General features: G+C 41.7%; 1 protein-coding gene across 5 annotated transcripts in view; it reads left to right on the forward strand.

Annotated features, from left to right (window-relative positions):
* gria3a (glutamate receptor, ionotropic, AMPA 3a) overlaps window positions 1-19,356 on the forward strand; it is a 95,659-nt gene that overhangs the window by 17,383 nt on the left and 58,920 nt on the right. For all 5 annotated transcript variants that reach the window (XR_007450519.1, XM_049591140.1, XM_049591142.1 and 2 more), the window contains exon 3: window positions 1,675-1,914. Coding sequence is in view for 4 of the 5 variants with exons in the window: in XM_049591140.1 (XP_049447097.1) it covers window positions 1,675-1,914 (240 nt within the window). In the remaining variant the exon portion in view is untranslated. The remainder of the gene's footprint in view (window positions 1-1,674; window positions 1,915-19,356) is intronic.

The raw sequence follows: 19,356 nt of genomic DNA on the forward strand, positions 1-19,356 counted from the left end.
AGTTTTTGGATGGATGGCTTGACAATACCGTATATAAATACTGGTTGGCCAAGGATTCCCAATTCACACACAGAGCTAGATGCAAGCTTTGTGTGAAATCGTTTGACCTCGCCAGCATGGGGGAGAAGGCGATTCTGAGCCACGTGAAAGGAAAAAACACCGACATCTCGTTACTGCATCGCTTGCACCCAGAGTCCCAACCTTTTTGCCTCAGCCCAGACATTGAATTTACCTGAGTTTTTATTTGCATGCCATTATGGTACTTGGCTACAATCACCTGTTAAGAATAATTAAATATGATGTGAAATATGATACACTGATATATTTACTCAGATGTCGCATATTCTCTGAAAAACAAAACAAAACAAAAAAAACGCAGAGAAGTCTGGAAATTAGGTTATGGAAAAGTATGGAATTTTGAAATTCTAAATGTGTAGGAACCCTGTATTATTGTATATAATCTGTAGCTGGGGCTGAAGACTACGCCTTTGAAAATAAAGGTTGTGAAGCTGAGAAAAAATGAGCTAATCAGACCATTGTAGTCTGCTCCTCATCTCTGCCTGAGGCTAGCAGCTTGAGGCTACATCAGCCACTACTAGCATATCACACCCAAATCTCAGTTGGCAGTCAAATGTGGGTAATGTGCGCACTGGGTTTTGACAAAAACTGGAAGACGATCATCAGTCTGGTTCTGCTGCATTCATTTTTGTACTTTGGTACTATGGTACTTAAATCTGTCCATCGTGAGTCTGACAATGTTATTGAAGTGTAAAGTGTTCAGAAATCCATGCAGTATGTTACAGGGTGGACCTTCCTCAGAGTGACTGCATTTCAACCTACAGATCACCCCCTCAAAAAACCCATTAAATCTAATCAGTTAGATAATAACACAGTCAAACACCGATTAGCGACACTGAGCAGCTTTAGTGAGCAGTGTTGGAATCTGCATTGAGCAGAGGGTCAGAAATATCAGAGCAGCTCTGCTGGTCTGACCAACATTTGCTTCAGTTATAACTCGCAGTGAGACAAGGGTCATATCTCTGGTTCAGTCCTGCTTGGTGTTATTAAAACCATTTATTAAGTACAAATAACATAAAATAGTTAACGCCTTGTAAGACCAAGTGTCTGATGCACTGAGCGTTTATGGCCGGATCTCATTTCCACAGGCCCGCAGATGGCAGCAGATAGGGCTTGTTATAAATCTTTTATACTGCAGCACAGCCCGGCGCTTGCACATTTGCATGCTCATGTTTCAGGGTATTTGTCCATTAAGAGCTGTGGCCAATGCACTGATTTCCCCATTATTTCTAGTTGATTACCCAAGCAGTTGCATTCAGACCAAGGAGAAGTGAAGGGCACCGGGCAGCAGAGCATGGCCATGGGGAGCAGACATCCCACATGGCACCCATTTATTCAGATCACCGCTGCTTCACTCCGAAGATTAATGCCATCATGAATCCCCCCTCATCTCAACCTTGCATTAAAGTTTTTACTCCTGCATTAGACATTTAAGTGCGCTCAGCAAATTTAAGTTTCAATATGTTATGAAAATTTGACCTTAACTCTTTTTGAAAGGCCAGTTTGTGCTGCTGGCATCCCTGCTGACTGAAAGAACAGCTGATCATAAATGACTCTTGTCCCTGACCTGAACCTGCTCTCTGTCCCCGTCACCAGTCTGCTCCCAGTTCTCCCGAGGAGTCTACGCCATCTTCGGCTTCTACGACAGGAAGTCCATGAACACGTTGACCTCCTTCTGTGGGGCGCTGCACACCTCCTTCATTACTCCCAGCTTCCCCATCGATGCTGACGTGCAGTTTGTCATCCAGATGAGGCCCAGTTTGCGAGGCGCTGTTCTCAGTCTGCTGGACCATTACAAGTGGGAGAAGTTTGTCTACCTTTACGACACTGACAGAGGTAAGAGCGTCCCTCTGGGAAAATAAAATGCACACGGCAACACCGCAAGCTTTCAGTAAGAATGAGTAGTACAGAACATCTCATTGCAAGAGAAAGTAGAAAAAGTGATTGGTACGCCAAGCTCTGCTCATGCAGAGGTGTTATTATACAGTGTATATGATCAGTCTTTAATATGTAAATCCCTCATCCCCAATCCTTATTCTAAGTGGTCTGATACATTTTAATCTATGCCGGTAATGATCCCAAATTACTTCACTATGTAGCTGAATGCTGCTCTCAGAGGCAGTCAATAGCTCCTTGCTTCTGAGCAATGACTCATTCACAGGTGCTGCTGATCCGCTGCCGTAGTACGACTCCAGCCGCCTGAGCCTCTAATCCTCAGCACTCTCTGATTATCATTTAGCTGTAATTGGATTATATGAAGACAGACTACAACATACTGTAACTTCTGCGTGTGCTTCATGGCCTCCTGCTCCGCTCATGTAGGCCAACTATTTACAGACTTGGGTCTTTGTCGTCCTCTGGGGGTCAGCATCTGGAGAGGCTTAGAAGTTAAGAAAGAGTACAACAATCTGTCTGCGTAGATTGGACCACAGGCTGGCCATAGCAGCCAAGATATACTGTATGATGTAACTCCATATGTATTTTTAAAATGATGTTACGCGTATTTGAAATCACACAGTAGATGTAGAGATTTTCTAGGTGCAGTCTCTGCTGGTAAATGTGCCAAACTGTTCAGAACTGTGTATTCCAAGTATTTTTAAACTGACATAGAGCATTTCTAGGACAAGTGCACTCCTTTTCCACTTCCCCCGCCTCACTTTATGCTGTATATCTCCATTTCAGGTGGGTGTGTACTCCAAGGCTCAAACTGATTCTCACAGAGCCATTTTGTGCATTTTAAAAAAATCTGCAAAAACACTTTCTGGGTCGGTTTTTTAAACAAATTTTCTATGTCTTGCACAAAGTAAAAGCCTCATAACAAACAAAGACAGCAGCAACACTTCCATAATTGTGATATATACGTTCAGAGAGCCATGTTTGACCTCATTAAGGAGGTTTTTAGTACTCACGAACTGGGAGAGGACCTCAGTATCACTGGCTGGTGATGTGTCTCTGTGTTTTGGTGGCAGATTGTAGAGGCTGATAATTGGTTGGCTGAGACAAAATGATTAAGCAGTTTATAGTGTCTCTTGGGCACAATCAACCTTCTCCAAAGTGCCTCCTGATGTGGCCCTTTGAGCTCTCAACTTTTTTGGCCTCTCTCACCTGCTGCGTCGAGGCTGACGGGCCACCATCTGTAATGCTCTGCCCATTTCCACAGCGTGACACAGTGTAAACACTGTAGTTTAGGATGGATTCCCACATGCTGCACAGCTTGTGTTTGCTGAGAGGCTAGTTAGCCATCCTATTTTGGCTGCCGGTCCCAGCCCACTCCTCCCCATCAAGGCCAACACTCATCCAAATGTCAGTTTAATCTTCATTATAGGTAGAGGGCTCTATTTAAGGTGGGACAGGGACTTGCAGGGGGCTCCCGAGAGAAGCCTGTGCGAGTGACTGCTGATAGTTTGTGGGACAATATGACAGTAATGGGCTGTCGAGGTGTTTCACCCTTAACAAGACACTTGCCACACCTGAGCAGAGCTTTTTATCAGAACAAAAGCAGAGGCATCTTAAAGGCAGCTTGAAATTGGAAATATCATTAAAATAAAACCCCTGCTGTACGTCTGGGGGAAGTAGACTCTGTGTTCCCTTTCATCACACACCATGAGAAGGATTTTTTTTTATCATAGCCAGAAGGCATAACTACCATCAAAACGGTATCTGTATGATAGGATTTTGACTGTAATAGAAAATAAAATGCCCAGTGATTCCACTTAATGTGCCCATGTATGAACCACACAATATTACAGTCATTTTCAGTGTGCATTTCAAAATGGAAACCACCATCAAATAGCTTCTCTTTCATGTGGGAGATGCCTTCTTCTGACACAAGTATCGTAGGCTACTGATTTCAACTGCTTTAACTGACATAGTATTTGTAATAATGATCAAATAACGAGGAGTAGAGTTTGATTCCTGCAGCTGCCTTGTACAGAATGGGAGTCTGTTACCGTTTCGTGCGGCCCACATCTCATTAGAGGAATTAATTGACAAACATAACTGATGCAGAAGAGGAAACTGGAGAAACCGCGCAGATCCAAGAAAAGCACAACAAAGACTTCACGCCTTCACACACACAGGTCATTAAATACATGTTTATCTGGTACAGCGCAGCATCACCTATCCTGGATGTGCTGCCTGTGAAATGTCCTCATTAAGTAACTTAATGGCTGCTGGCAGAAAAGACCTCTTGAACTGAGGAACATCTGGGTATTACCAGCTGGCCACTGAGAGTAGGACCACACCAGGCTTTTATATTTACATTGTTAACTACAAATATACGGCTTAAATAATTGACAGGGGGTTCCACAGTACACCGTCCATGCTAGTTGTTATGAATTAAAAGTACAGTAATCCTGATAATTAACACGTCCTTTTCGGTTAAAAGCAGCTCCACTATTAGACATTAAAAAACGCACTGTGTATAGAAATGTGTTGTAGATACTTTTCTTTTAATAACCTCTGCAGGCTGACTTTAAGCAGACAAATATTAATCTGATGTCAAGAGAAACAAAGCTCAACTGCTGTTGTGAAACATAAAATCAAAAACACATTTCCACACATCTCAGCAGATTGAATCACTTCTTCTAAAGTGTGTCTCGGGGGTGACTTTGAGAACTGCTGTTTCATTAAAAAAAAATTAAGAGAAGTACAGTATGTTCCCCATTTGGTGCTTAGGGAGGCTGGTGTGTATTGCATTACAGTCTGCACCGCTGTCCTCTCCTCTATGTTGACCTCTGCAGTAGGTATTCTGATAAACACAGGGATGGAGAATTATTAATCAGTTTGCTGATTCCAGTCCAGGTGATGTTGTTCTGCAGTTTTTTTAAATTATTATTTTTAGCATATAATGTATTGAGCTGGTGGTAGTAAAGGAAGTACTCAGATCATTGTCTAATACAGCAGTGTAAAAATACACTGAGTTAAGTTGAAAGCAAACAATATGTAGAAGAATGATCCGTGTTTTATTATCGTACATTAATGATTTGATATCATTTATGTATTATGCATAAATGTGTGTGCAGAATTCTGATGTTGTAGCTTGTTGAGCTGGAGCAAATTTTAACTCTTTTATACAGTTATGGATACTTTAAAGTGGTCAGGTCCTCATGACCTGATGAAGAGCTGCAGCTCGAAATGTCGTCGTTTGATTCTGTGAATAAATTGCACTCAAGAGGAGCCCTGCAGTGTGCGAGCCTTTTCTTTCCCTGCTCAGCTTTCCACATTTTTGAGCTCAGCACCTGCACAAATTTGTTCGTGGATGTGCGTGCTTTTTGCTGCTTTGCCGTGCTTTAAAGTGGGACTCATGGGTGCAAATCCCAATTTCTGAAAAACACAAATTGTCCCCCCAATTCTAAATAGCCTAAATGATTGAAATTGAACAAATGTATTTTCCAGCTCCACATTCCCAATTCTCTTTCAAAGGTCTTTTTATTGGTGACAAGTCATGAATAAAACAGTCACTTTACAGGGAGAGGATTTTTGTTTTTCTGAACAACATCCACCCATAACACAACACACCTCACTGCACACACGGACAAACAGACAAACACAGCTGACCTCAGAAGATACACACAAAATTGTGGATAGACAGACTTTAAATTATAGACAGCAATGCATGGAGAATATAAATAGATGCAGTACACGTTAACATTAACAAAAAAACACAAGGCAAGAAATTATGAAAATTAGATGGATAAATAAATAAATAAAACAAAATATAAATATATTAATAAAAGCTACTCAGAGACTACCAAGAAGGGGCACCACATTTTGTAGAATTTATTCTCTGATCCCGGATAGTGTATCAGATCTTCTCTAGATTCATGCAGAACATTATGAAGCAAAAGCCAGAACGTTGAGTTTAGTCTTAGGCAAATCCAAGTCTGGAGCAATTCCAAAAATTGCAGTCACAGGATTTGGCTCAGTTTGGTGGTGAAGACTTTCTGATATTGTTTGAAAAACTAACTAAAAAGTTACCTAAAGACGGACATGTCCAGTACATGTGATGGAGTGAGGCGGGTGCACTTTTACATTTGTCACATGTAGGGTCGACATCAGAGTACATTCGAGCTAATTTGGTTTTTGATATGTGGATGCGATGTACTACTTTAAATTGCAAAAGTGCGTGTTGGGAGCACACAGAAGAAGAGTGTGTCTGATCAAATTCTGAGTCCCATATGTTGTCTGTAAAAGTATAATTTAGGTCTTGTTCCCAAGCTGTTCTTATAGCTGCCATTGAGGAGCAGTGTAGTTTGGAAATAAGGCTGTATAGGTTAGATATAGTACGTTTAGATGTGGGGTTGACAGAGAGAAAAATATCGAGAGGACTGACTGGGGGTTTATGAGGAAATTGAGGTGTTAAGAGCTGTATGTAATTCTGAAATAAATGATGTGATAAGGGCAAAATAGGCACATTTTGTTATTGGGATAATTATTCCTATAAAGGTGATTAATGAATGGATATGAATTTATTTAAATAAATCTGATTTTGTTGGGTCAACTTGTGTAACTTGTAAGTATTTATCGTGCTCTTAGAGCTGTGCTAATACTAGCATCTCTGGCTCTATAAAAACATGATCAGTTAGTTTAAGCAAGCTCAGTTAGGGGCTCATATTCTGACAGCCATCCATATCCACTGATGTATACAGTAGTCCTATATACTGGGAGAAAGGGAAGATGATGAGGAGAATTGGGAATCTGTGAGAGACAAGAGATGAGAACGTGAGTGGACACAACATGCCTGAGACCCTGAAACTAGAAGTAGCATTAACTAACAGCGAAGCAGTGAAAAGAAGGGTGATGGTTGGCTCCATGTACTGTTGGCTGTTTAAACAGTAAAGGTAAGCATACGATTCTCTGTGTAGGGCTTTTTGAATGACTTGGTGATGGTGATGAGCCAACTGATCTGCACCCATGGTGGGACTGTTGAATTTTTTAGAGACAAAACCACATAATCTCACTCTTAGAAATAAAAAAAAATCAGTTCAACAGTTCATAAAATTCAGTTCAACACATTCAGGAGTTTTGCTGGAATAGCCTTAAATGGCCTGGTATGGGCATTAGCTTATGGTGGCTGTTTGCTGACTTTAGATGGGTTTGTTTTTACAATTATCCCATTATTTTCACTTGTGCCCACAGGCTCCATAGTCTAAATTGAATCAATTTTATACATACATATATATATATATATATGCATCCTATTACATCAGTTTATCACATGTAATATCTCAATTTACTAAGTAACCTCAGCTGTTAAAGCTGGGTAGTAGAAATCTGGAGAAGGGAAAAGGGCAAAGCCAACAAAACAAAAAGCAAACAAAATATGTCAGAATTTGAGAATACAGCCTCCTCCTGCAGTTCTCCCCATGCTGTTATAAGCCCCTCCCACCAGATGACCACAGGCATATACACACACATGTTATACAGTAACCCAGTGTTCCCATACATTGATTTATTTCATCGTAATTTATTGTACAGTTGCATACAGCTCATTCGCTCAGCCCCTCCTGGCCCTGTTCTCTCTCTCTGTTTATCAGACCACAGATGAGAAAAGAAATAGCAAGCTAACGTTAGCCACCCTAAGGTCCTTCCACCTCACTTCCCACCTCTTTGAACAGCTTCCTCCAGCGCAAACCTCTCAGCAGTGGGCTGGTGGTGCCGGGTCTAACCTATCAGCTGATCCGTTGGAGGGTTGGGGCTGTCTGGTCCTCTGGAGCTGGGGTTTGCGCTGGATGAATTGTTGTTGCTCTGGCCACTGGCTCGTGGTCAGTCTCCAGGGCTGCTGCCCCCTCTCCTCCCGATGAGGTGGTCTGTAGCGGTGGGGATTCAAAGGTCCAGCTAACTGAACGTGAACTTAGAGCCACAGCCGTGAGCCTTTAAATTTGATTAGCAAAAGGATGAACTATGAACAACGTTTCCTTTCAATAAGTGTTATGTTTCATTTATTGTCAGACTGTCGGTCTGATAAGTGCGTCCTCTGTCCTTGGGTTGTTTTGCAGTGTAGGCAGCTGTTGCCAACGCTAGTATTGCCATTGACTTTCACTGAACGGACATGCATACACATCTGCATTTGTAGAACAGCCAATAGGAATGCCCTCTTTCTGAACTGGCCTGTGATTGGCCAAAGTCTCCCGTCACAGCCTGGATTTTCTAAAGCCTGGAAACGGAGCCAAGAGAAGGTGCAAAAGTCTAGTTTTCTCTTGGACCACTTTAATTACAATATGCTCAAAGTTTATTATTTGATTTTGACGCCAAAATGTATTGCCGACTCGAGCTTTAAATAAATGTAGTTGATTAAAGAATATTATATATCCATCTGAAATGTAACGGAGTAGAATTCTGAAGTAGCATGAATTGGACATACTCAAGTAAAGTGCAAATATCTTCAAACTGTATTTAAGTACAGTATGTGCGTGAATGTCCTTGTGTGAGATCACTGTGTATTCTAATGTTCACTGTCTAATGTAGTCCTTCAGATTCATGAACTCTACATAATACAAACCAGTTCCTAACGTCTTTTAGTTGCCATGAAAATGAAAGACTACACTTAAACAACCTTAACTGCAGCTTCTCCTGCATCCTGCTGCCCCTCTGACAAATGAGGATGGTTGGGATGGTGGAGAATTTGCATTCGGTGTGTAATCACACTGCCCTGCTGCTGAATGTCTGGTTGGTTTCGTCTCCGCAAGGAAACGTCTGATTAATTGCACACTGCTAAAGAGCTGCACTCAGCAGTCAGGCACACAGGCTCATTAACAGAGAGTGGGAGAGAGACAGAGAGACAGAGAGACAGACAGAGAGAGACCGAATGGCACAAAGCAGCTGCTCCACTCTGTCAACACCTTACTGCACCTTCACATGGAGATGGACATACATCAATAGGCCTTGACCCCCCCTCTATGGGTAAACACTGTTTCCCTCCTAGGCCCTGATATTAAGCCTAAGGCAGAGATTTATCAATCAGGCTCCTCTGCTTCAAGAGAGCTGTTATCCCTCCTGTTCAATGACTCCATTATGCCTCATGGAGAACATAGAAAAGGCAAAGGAGAGCGTATCTGGGATACACATATAATAGAGATGCAGATGAGAAAACACAAGGCAAAGATTCTTTAAGGTTCATTAGGACTGTGTCCACATTGATGAACTTTCAAAGGAGACCATTGCCTATTCTCTTTCTCTCTCCCTCTCTCTCTTTTTTTAGGAGAGTATGTTTATGTGGCTGCATGTTTTTGAGTATCCTCTCTGACTCGCTGTTGAATGAATTTCAGATTCTTTGTGGGAATCAGATTGCCTGTAGTTTACAGCTGGGAACAGAGTGTGTTTGGAAAGACAGTTTAGATGCTGCGAGAGAGTGAATGTGTGTGTGTGTGTGTGTGTGTGTGTGTGTGTGTGTGTGTGTGTGTGTGTGTGCAGTGACGTCATTATTGAAAACCTCAAAAGAGCGGTGTGCATTCAGTGTGAAGATACAGCTGAGGCGTTAGCTGTAGTGTTTCTGCATGAAGCCAACCTCCTCTGTTATCAAGCGCTCACTCCGCTCTGCCAGACGCCCAAAATGGCACCAATTGATCCATGCACATCCACGCATGCAGAGGCAGTGCAGCTTGAAAAACAACATCAAACAACACGCAAGCTGCAGACTTTCTGCTCTACACTGCAGTATGGAGCCCATTGTACCCACAAAATCATGTATGTGAATTATTCATGCAAAAAAACATTTCTTGGAGTTTTCCAGCCTGGGAAGTGAATTTATAAAATCTGATGCTTGTGTTTCTCAGCATGGATAATTTGTAAGTCAAAAGAACACAGTCACTTTTTTATGGACAATCTTGCTCTTAACATTAAGACACATCCTCTCCATTGAACAGATTGGCCGACAGACTTGCATTGCAGAGAAAGTAACACACCACTGTAGCTACAGCAACCTTCAGAAAGACATTACATAACTTAAAACAGTTGCATCACTTTGTAAATCTTTGTTCTTTGCTTGAAAGTGGCATTGCAACACTTGGCCTGATTACAGACAGTGTGTACTCTGCTCTGTGTAACCAGCTCAATATATGTGAACAGAGTCATTACTGCACCAATCTAGGATGCATGCTTTGCTAAACTGGCAAAAGTGGACGGAAGGTGTGCATTTGAATTACTTTCTCAAGTTGCAACAACTATTCCAGAGTGTGTAAAAGTATAAAGAAGCACTTGTCTCAGTGCAGAGATCATTGTTTCAGGACCCTGGACAGTTCCTTCATACCGCCTAGCTTTCCATGCCTTCAGCTCTCTGCTGTATCCTACACAGCTTATTTCTTAACCACCCTTCATGTCTTCTTGTAGTCATGCTGTATTTGTGTGTTTGGGTGACTAATTAAATGATAAACTTGAATAAATAAGCGGAGAAACACAACAACTGCAGATGCCTCCATACAGGCCATGAGAGGCTGCAGAATACATGGTTTGAGCATCAAAATGATGTGAGTCATGTGCTGCTGCATTCACAGTCTCCAGATCTCAACCCAAATAAACATCTTTGGGAGACTTTGGAACAATGTGTTAAACAGCGCCCTTAACCACCATCATTAAAACATCAGTAAGGGAATATCTTTTGGCTGAACAGCATTCATCCCATCAGTATAGTCTAGATCCCAAGACAACGGCTCGTGGTGGCTCAGCAGCTTACTAATAGGGGCGAGTGATAAGGATAAAACCCACTATCTGAAAAACCATGTCTTCTTTATATTACAGTATTGCTTATATTGTAATATAAACCTACAAAACCAAAACCATTCAGAGAGGTTTGAATGAAACATTATAAGGGTTATAATCTATGTGTTATACACTGGAATGAATATGAGTGGATGTTAATGGCTGCACAGCTGTGAATGAGCCAATGATTATGAATCATTTATGGAATGCAATCAGCCAATACAAGCACAGCTTCATTGCTCTGCCTGAGCTAACGGTATTGTTCATTAGAAACATGAGCAGACGAGAATATCTGTTTTTGGCTAATTCAGCAAATGAGGTACCTGACAAAGTTTCTCATTGAACTGATGCAGAAATCATATATAAAATAGAATATTGTCAGAAAGCAGTCCTGTTACCACAATGTGTAAGTGTACATACAGTAGATTGTTGCAGGAATGAGTCCTAAAACCTGGAAATGAGTGAGCATTTTGGCACTCATCTCAAAGTCAGTGGGTTTTTGGTTAGAGGCCTGAAATAAAGTCTGTAGTTAGTTAACACCACCGTAAGAGATTTTCTATGCATTCTGTGACATAAAATACGTCAGTAAATACCTGTAAACACCGTCAGTTTGGTCATTCTGAAGCTTTTTTTGCTAACAAGTGGCTAGAGGAGACAACAGAGGTTTTCACGGACATTAAATGCCATCACGCCGAACAACAAAGTTACTGGTGGTCACATTAAAGTCATGCGGCGGTGGTGTAGTTTATGTATCGAGAACTCACCGTGTGTTACCTTAAATTTGTGAAGAAAGTTTTTCTTGCATGCCTCCACGATGAACAGAGAGTCCTACAAAGATGGACATTGTTCATGAATTTAAAGGGAAATTTTGGTTTATTTCAACCTGTCTCCTATCGTCCTAAATTTGTTTCAAGTGACTAGTGACATAAAAATAATAGTTAGCATGTTAGCCGTTAGCCTAGATACAGCCGGGACGCATAGTAGCGTCAGACCTGTTAAAACGTAAGTGAACGGGCAACCTTCAAGTGCAAAGTTAGTCCACTAAACAAGCTTTTTTTCCACAAAGACCGCCTCATATCATTAGGATAAATGTCAGAGAACATATAGAAAACCACATGTAAACGTGTTGTCTTACCTTACCGGTGTGCTGCCATGTTTGTTTACCATTTAGCTCTGCTTTCCAAAGCGCAGCCGAAATCTCGCGAGAACAAGCAGCTCTAGATAAAGCCCAGCTGGATACTACTCCAGGTGGAGGGCATTACTGGAGATTACAGGCAACAAGTTGGAGATCAGTTTGGCAAAGTAAAATGGTTTGTAAGTGTGCATTTCCTAATTGTGAAAACAAAATGTGGCAGTATGAGATCGCTGCTTGTTCTCGCAATATTTCGGTCGCGCTTTGGAAAGCAGAGCTAGATGGTAAACAAACATGGCAGCACACCGGTAAGGTAAGACAACACGTTTACATGTCGTTTTCTATATGTTCTCTGACATTTATCCTAACGATATGAGGCGGTCTTTGTGGAGAAAAAGCTTGTTTAGTGGACTAACTTTGCACTTGAAGGTTGCCCGTTCACTTACGTTTTAACAGGTCTGACGCTACTATGCGCCCCGGCTGTATCTAGGCTAACGGCTAACATGCTAACTATTACTTAGCAATCACCTGGATAAATGAGCCTTGGATTATCCTGCATTTGTTGTGTAAGAGTTTGTAAAAAGATGTTTTGATATAGTTTTGCTGTTGATTATTTAAATTCATGAAGAATGTTCAAGGTAAGACGTGGTGCACACTTGATATACAAAGGGACATTTTATGGGTAAGGTATTCCTTTATATTCCAGGATGCCCTACAAAAAAGCATCATCCCTATAGAACTTGTTGTCTCACAGAATAAATTGTTATATTGTCCAACTCCACTTACGTAGACACTTACTGTAGTTCTCATTTGCCATCTGTACATCGTGGCCCAAAGCTACTTTTCCTTGATCACACTGATATATGTTCAATAGAAGGCAGAATGATGAGCTGTAGCTCAGTATCAAATGTCTCCCCATGTATGCATAGGCCTGTAGGCTGCAGTTGAGAGATCGTCCTTCACCTATTAATGTCCTCCAGAGGAAAGACAGGAAGTGAGAGTTTTTGCAAGATGAGTAGAGGTGAATCTGATCCTGCCTGTGTGAGATTATGACAATAGTTAAAAGTGTGTTGTAATAACCATAGAAACAACCATGCTTTAACTGTAATCACTCTTACTAACTTCTGTTTATTATTGGGGTATTGAAATTAATTTGAGACCTGAGACATCTTGAAATCTTTTCAATAAGCAGCCTGGAGCTTGATCAATCATATTTGTCCCTTAATATTAGCAATATGCAATCAATGCTGAGATTTCTCCGCCTGCCACTCTACTCATGATGCTGCCACTTAAAAATAGAAATCAGCAAACAAGGTAATTTTAATCATTGATTTTCTAATCTGTAAGGTGTGATCCTGCTCTTACGTCACTGCTGTTGGCTCAAGGAGAATGCAGGGCCGAGCAGCTCAGGAGCCTGAGGTTTATTTTCCCCTCAGCTCAACAGTGTTGTCTCAGCTGCTCGCACAGAGAGAGGGAGGAATAGCAGAATCTTCAAATGAATAGAAAAGAAAATGAAGCTGTACGGAGACGACGAGTGAGGGAAGGAACAGAGGAGTCAGCAAAGCCTTTGTGCCTCTCCTACGTCAGAAAACAGCGAATGGCACATGGGGCCAAGCACTGTCAGACATGCTGTCAGATGCACCCAACGTTTTTTACTCGGTGAATTCAGAGCCCCCTCCCCTCCTTTTTTCCCTGTAAGATCCAGCTTGTCATATCTAATCTGCTCTAACCTCACCACTTAACATGGCCGTGTAAGAAACCAGGTGACTAATGGAGCACCCCTCTGCTTTATCGGCTCTGTTTATGCCTCGACTCTTGTCTCTGTGTTGCCCAAATGTCTCTCATCTATTTCAGGACACTTGCTTTCAGGTTAACACAAGGCCATTACAACAGTAGTCTTTTTGCATTATGAAAGAGATTGATGTGATGTGCGCTTCTCTTTTTGCCCAAGAGAAAATGCCATTTTTATTTGCTTAAGAGATGGGAGGGTGTTTTTTTTTATAGGGGAGCTGAAAAAGAACAGGCAGTTAGTGCAGCTCTCAGTGATGGGCACAAGCCAGCCTGCTCCATTTCTTTGTATGTGGTTCAGATACAGATATCCATGCTTTAAATGTGTTTTAGTCTCTCGCCCTGTCTGTGTTTATGTTTTTATGACTTCACAATCTGAATCATCTTTAAGTGCAGCAAAAGTTCATGTTTTACTTAAAGAAATGTGAATAAAACTTACATGAAAGATGAAAAGAGACACAAGGAGAGATGCTCGACATTCTGTTAGCAACTTTGCAGCTGTCATTAGATAAGAAATAATCTGTTTGATTAGCTCAGATCAGAGATTTGGCAGGAGTGAGTGGTGTGGGGGTGCAGGGTTCTTTGCAGTTCAGCTAATTTGGAACAGGGAGCTGTTATCTGCATTGGTCTGCATTGGGAGTAGGCGTTGTTAGGCTAATTGTACTCAAAAGTGTCCTTTTACTGTCATTTGGCAGCTCTAATCCTTTTTTTATTTCACCGGCTCTGTAAGCGTTGCCCACTGAAAACAAGTCGTCTTTGAGGAGTCACATATAAGCTTTGAGATTTTTGGAGATTTCTCTGAAGTAGGTTCAGTGGCTTTGTCTGAGTCGCCTTCGGTGTTGCGCTCAGCTTTGGGCATCCCATGACAACGGCGCAGTTCAGATGCTTGCAAGAGAATTTTAAAGAGGTCACCTTCTCCAGGGTGGGGGAGGGACGACTGAGTCACAGTTGAGGCTGCACACCACGCTCGGCCGTCATGTGAGCCGCTGCCCAAGACAGGCAAGAAGAAACACACGGCCAGGTGCCAGCAGAGCCTCAGTCTGCCTCTTTCTCCCAACTCTCTCCATCACAGAGGAAATAAATCTCTTGTTAAATGTATTATTCTAAATTTGACCAAATATTTTTCCCTCTGAATTTAAAAATCTTGACCGAAGCAAATGTTAAACATATTTTTAAGACAAGTAAAGAAAAAACAAAATGATACAAAATGCCATTTAGAGGATGCTATATTCCAATGCGTTAAACCGTACATGGCTGTGAGTAACCCACAACATTATTCTTTTCACAGTTGAACTCTCTAGCGCTCTATAAAACCAATCCTTAGAGCTGCAGCAAACACCATATCAGAGGAGTACATACTGATCTTCTGGGCAGTGCTGTGTGGGCTACTAAGCTCATACTCAAGAGAATATATGAGCTTAGTTGCGGGACAACTCTGCTTTGTATTGCTTGCTCTAACAATTGCCGTCATCTTTAGGCATTTCTTTGGGTGCATTTTGTGGACAAACTTCAAAGCAGAGTGTGTTTACAGAATGGAACATAATCTCAGTGCTGTGCTCAGTGTGGTAGCTTGAAAGGAAAACTTTCTTGAGAAAGCATCTATTTGTGTTGCTCTGTGCCTGTTTTCTAGCAGAGTATTTTGGCCACCCCGTGTTACACAATACCAGATTGGTGCTCTGCCTGACTATCATTGGTTCTTGCAGTGTAACTGTCATGCTCATTTATGTGACATTAAACATTTTAAACATTGTCACCATGGCAGAGTCTGGTTCATGTTGGTCTTGGAATCCAGCTATCAGTCTGACATTAGTGAGACTCTGGGGACAGCGGCCAATATTTTGGAAGATCTAGTGCCAAGATTTGGTCTTCCATGTAGCCAGTCATTTTGATTAATCTCTATAAACAGATATCTGCATATGGATGCAGATCAATTTAAAAAAGCTAATTTAAAGCTATAAATCATCGGCCAAAGATAGCTGATGGATTCTAAGATGCATTTTGGCCAATTTACCTGCAGCTCAAACATGATTGGTTGGTATGATTCAGACTGCAAACAGACTACAAATGGAAACCAGAACACTTCCAGTGCCAAAATCTTGTCCCGTTGCTCACAGATTCTTCATGCATATGCATATATCTGTTTCTAGAGATTAGGTTTATGTCAACATGTGTCTCCTCAAGAGAACAATCATCATCTCTTCTTTGTCTTTGAAAAGCATGTCACTAAAAACTGTTCTCAGTTGTGAGTTGATGAAAGAGCAAGCTGTCCAGTTGCATACTGGTGCAGAATAAACCGCGGAGGAAACAGATGCTGCAATAACTCAAAGCTTTTTCTTCCCTTTTGTTCACGGCTTACAGGTACTGTATGAGTGTGTGTGTGTGTGTGTGTGTGTGTGTGTGTGTGTGTGTGTGTGTGTGTGTCTTTCTCTCCGCGACTTCAAGGTGCTTGCATCATTTTATTAAATGTCAAGAAACATTTCATTAGATTTCAAAAAGTCAAATTATGCAAATGTGTCTTTGTTTATCAAAGTTATTCTTGACTTTTAATATTTACAGCCTTATTTACTTGAACCTGCAATAACTGACTTTTTGGCTGCTTGGAGCAGTTGAAACAAGCTGTAAACACACACTGACATAATACTTATGAACTTTTACTTTGGAGATGAAATGGCAACCTTGTTAACAAAGAGTTACCTATCAACACTTTCAGTCGCAACATTCTAGTGGCTTTAGTTGCAGCTGGATCGAGCATGTGACCCGTCCACCCTACCTACACATCAGGCCATGATCAGCCCCCTCCACCCCTTGGTCTGGAAATGGAATCCCAGAGGAAAATGCTAAGTTAGCCTTACGCTAGCTATGAAGTGTTAGGTTAAAAGAGAGGCGGTTAAGGTTAGGGTTACATGACGTTATTCATATTGAATCACTACAACGTTGCATTGTAGCAGGGTTCAAATAACCTTCACATTGGTGTGTTTGTCTTGTTCTGGAGGTGGGTACCATTTGTAGGCGGCGTATCGTGTAGGCCACAAAATGGAATGTGGCTGCAGCCATACATGTTTTGCAACATTAGCATTTATGTGGAGTTGTGGTTCTGTTGGCCTGATGAGGTAAAATATTAACTCTCCACAAACCTCTGGGGTAAATATCTGACTCTTTAGCTGCTAAATGCTCTGCTATGTTTGCTAGCTTGTTGCTAAAGTTGTCTGTCTGCCATGTGGTGTTAAGCAGGTAGTGTACAGTGGGCCTATTGAGCTGCCTATTGACCCATAACGACACTGATGAGAGCTGAGAGAATGAACCTAATACAGCCAGAAAACCAAAACAATGAGCATAAAGACGGAAAAATGTTCCATAGAGCTGAGTCAGGTGATAATTCTCAGTGGGTTCATCAGTACCTGTGACTCCCTTCACATAAAAGTAGTCATGTGAACCCTCGTCCTTAACACCTGGAGCTCCACAGGGCTGTATTTTGGGCCCCTTGCTGTACTCCCCGTGCACACATGACTGTGTTGCAACTTTCAACTCCAACACCATCATTAAGTATGCTGACGACACAGCTGTGTTGGGCCTGATCCCAGCTGACAATGAAAAGGCCTACCTGAAGGAAGCAGAGGACTTGACGCGCTTATGTCACGACAACAACCTGCCCCTGAATGTTAGCAAAACTAGAAGATGAAAATGGACACGGCAAAGGTGCTTGAGGAAATTCTGAGTATCCCCTCTAATACTACTGAGGAATTTTGACATCAGCCTGGTACACCAAACAAGGCCCTACAAAGAGTGGTTTGTTCAGCTGGACACACTTTACATGCTGCTCTACCCTGCTTAAGGATGTTTATACCACAGGCTGGAAAATTAAGGCCAGTAGAACCATTAAAGATCCCCATCACCCAGATAATTCCCCTACTCCATGCTGAGGTCAGAGAGAAGGTGCCAGATACACCAGGCCAGCACTGAAAAGCTTCTACCCTTAGGCCACAAGGATCCTAAATGAGGACACTGCCTTAGACTGCCCAATCACATATTCATTATTATAGGGTTTTTATGCGCACATTGAAGGAACTGATGGGATTACATTTCACTGGACTTGTATTTTATATGATTTCATGTCACAAATAAATTGATTAATTGATTGTTGATATAAAGATACTGATTATAGCTGCTCTAAAGTGGAAATAATTGATGGCCAATGAGGACCATAGAACTGTCAGACATGAATTTGACTAATGTACTTAGGAAACAATTCCCTATTTGCACATCCAGTGGATACACAGCAGCATTAGCATTCTTTCAGAGTGGTGTTTCTGGACATTTGACAAATGTACTTCCATGCCTAATAACTAAAATTTAGCACCACTGCACAGCACTTAAGTGATTCATGTTTTGCCTGACATCAAGGCTGTCTTTGTAAAACATTTTACTTGTGCGAGAAATGAAATTGTTTCTCCCTGCTATAAATAGCCTTGTGACAATATGCTCCTGATTTTGAATATGTATTATTGTTCAGGGACAGTGCTGAATAATTGACTCTGTAAAATGCCCTTGATGGTTGCCCTGCCTGCTGGCTGTTGTAAAACGTACCATCTGTTTACAAAGTCAACCAAAACTCTTGCACCAAAAGACTTTGTCATTTGTGCACCGCCTGATAAATCCCACCAGTGTTAATATTCACCAAGAGACCTCGGATGTCCTTTGACATTCAGATTTCACATTTGTGCCTATTGAAGTTAAAGTACACTAAATGTCACATTCAGATAATTCCGTCAGTTCAGGACTTTCAAACTTTGAGCTTTTATTTCCACGTATCTTTAATTGTAAGTACACTGAATAGCTTCACATCGACAAGCTCATACAAATGTTTAAATCCAAAATATCCAGCTTAGTTTAGTGACAGAGAAGGAATGAAAATAAAACTCTCAGGGGAATCGTTTGTAAATCCCCCAAATCCTTTTTCTTAAGCAGCTACTAACATGTCTCAAAATGTCATGCATATCCCAGCTTATGGTGTTCAGTACTATGTGTCAGAAGACTGGGAGGAGAGCTGACACTCAGCTTCTGCCTTTTCATTTCCCCTCTGCCACCAGAGATACACTGTGCTGGATTCTTGTTTTGATATCCTCAAGCTGATATAAAAAATAAAAAATAAAAAACAACCATGTTTCTGCCTGTCTGACCTGATAAAGTGTGGATGATGACAGAGCCGGATCCCGTCTGAGGTCAGCTCAGCAGCTTCTTATCTACGATCAGACTCTTCACAATGCACTTAGACAGGACAGTTGCACTAACACTCCCTTTGAATTCCTTAACCTCCCCGAGTGTCAGACATGTGGACACACATCTCCTCGTCCTCTCTAGACTCCTGAGTGGCTGACGTGGTGGCGCCCAGCGAGAGCCACTTGTCTTTAAAGGCCATACCTGATCTGAGTGCTGTCTGCAGAGCACTTCGCTGTGAAGGTCACCAGCAGGGGAATGGAGGGCGGACATGTCAGCTGAGTCGCTGTGCTCTGAATACTTAGAAGCTCTATTTGGGAACATGTCAGCTCACATGTCCATCAGTGGTGGTCACCAGTGAATGGTGGAGCCAGTTGAGAAGAACGGGTTCTTTTTGCTGCAAATGGATCATTTAAAAAGAAATAAAAAATCAGATTAGATCAAGT

The sequence above is a fragment of the Epinephelus fuscoguttatus genome, linkage group LG12 (assembly GCF_011397635.1).
Source record: "Epinephelus fuscoguttatus linkage group LG12, E.fuscoguttatus.final_Chr_v1".
Classification (NCBI taxonomy): Eukaryota; Metazoa; Chordata; class Actinopteri; order Perciformes; family Serranidae; genus Epinephelus; species Epinephelus fuscoguttatus.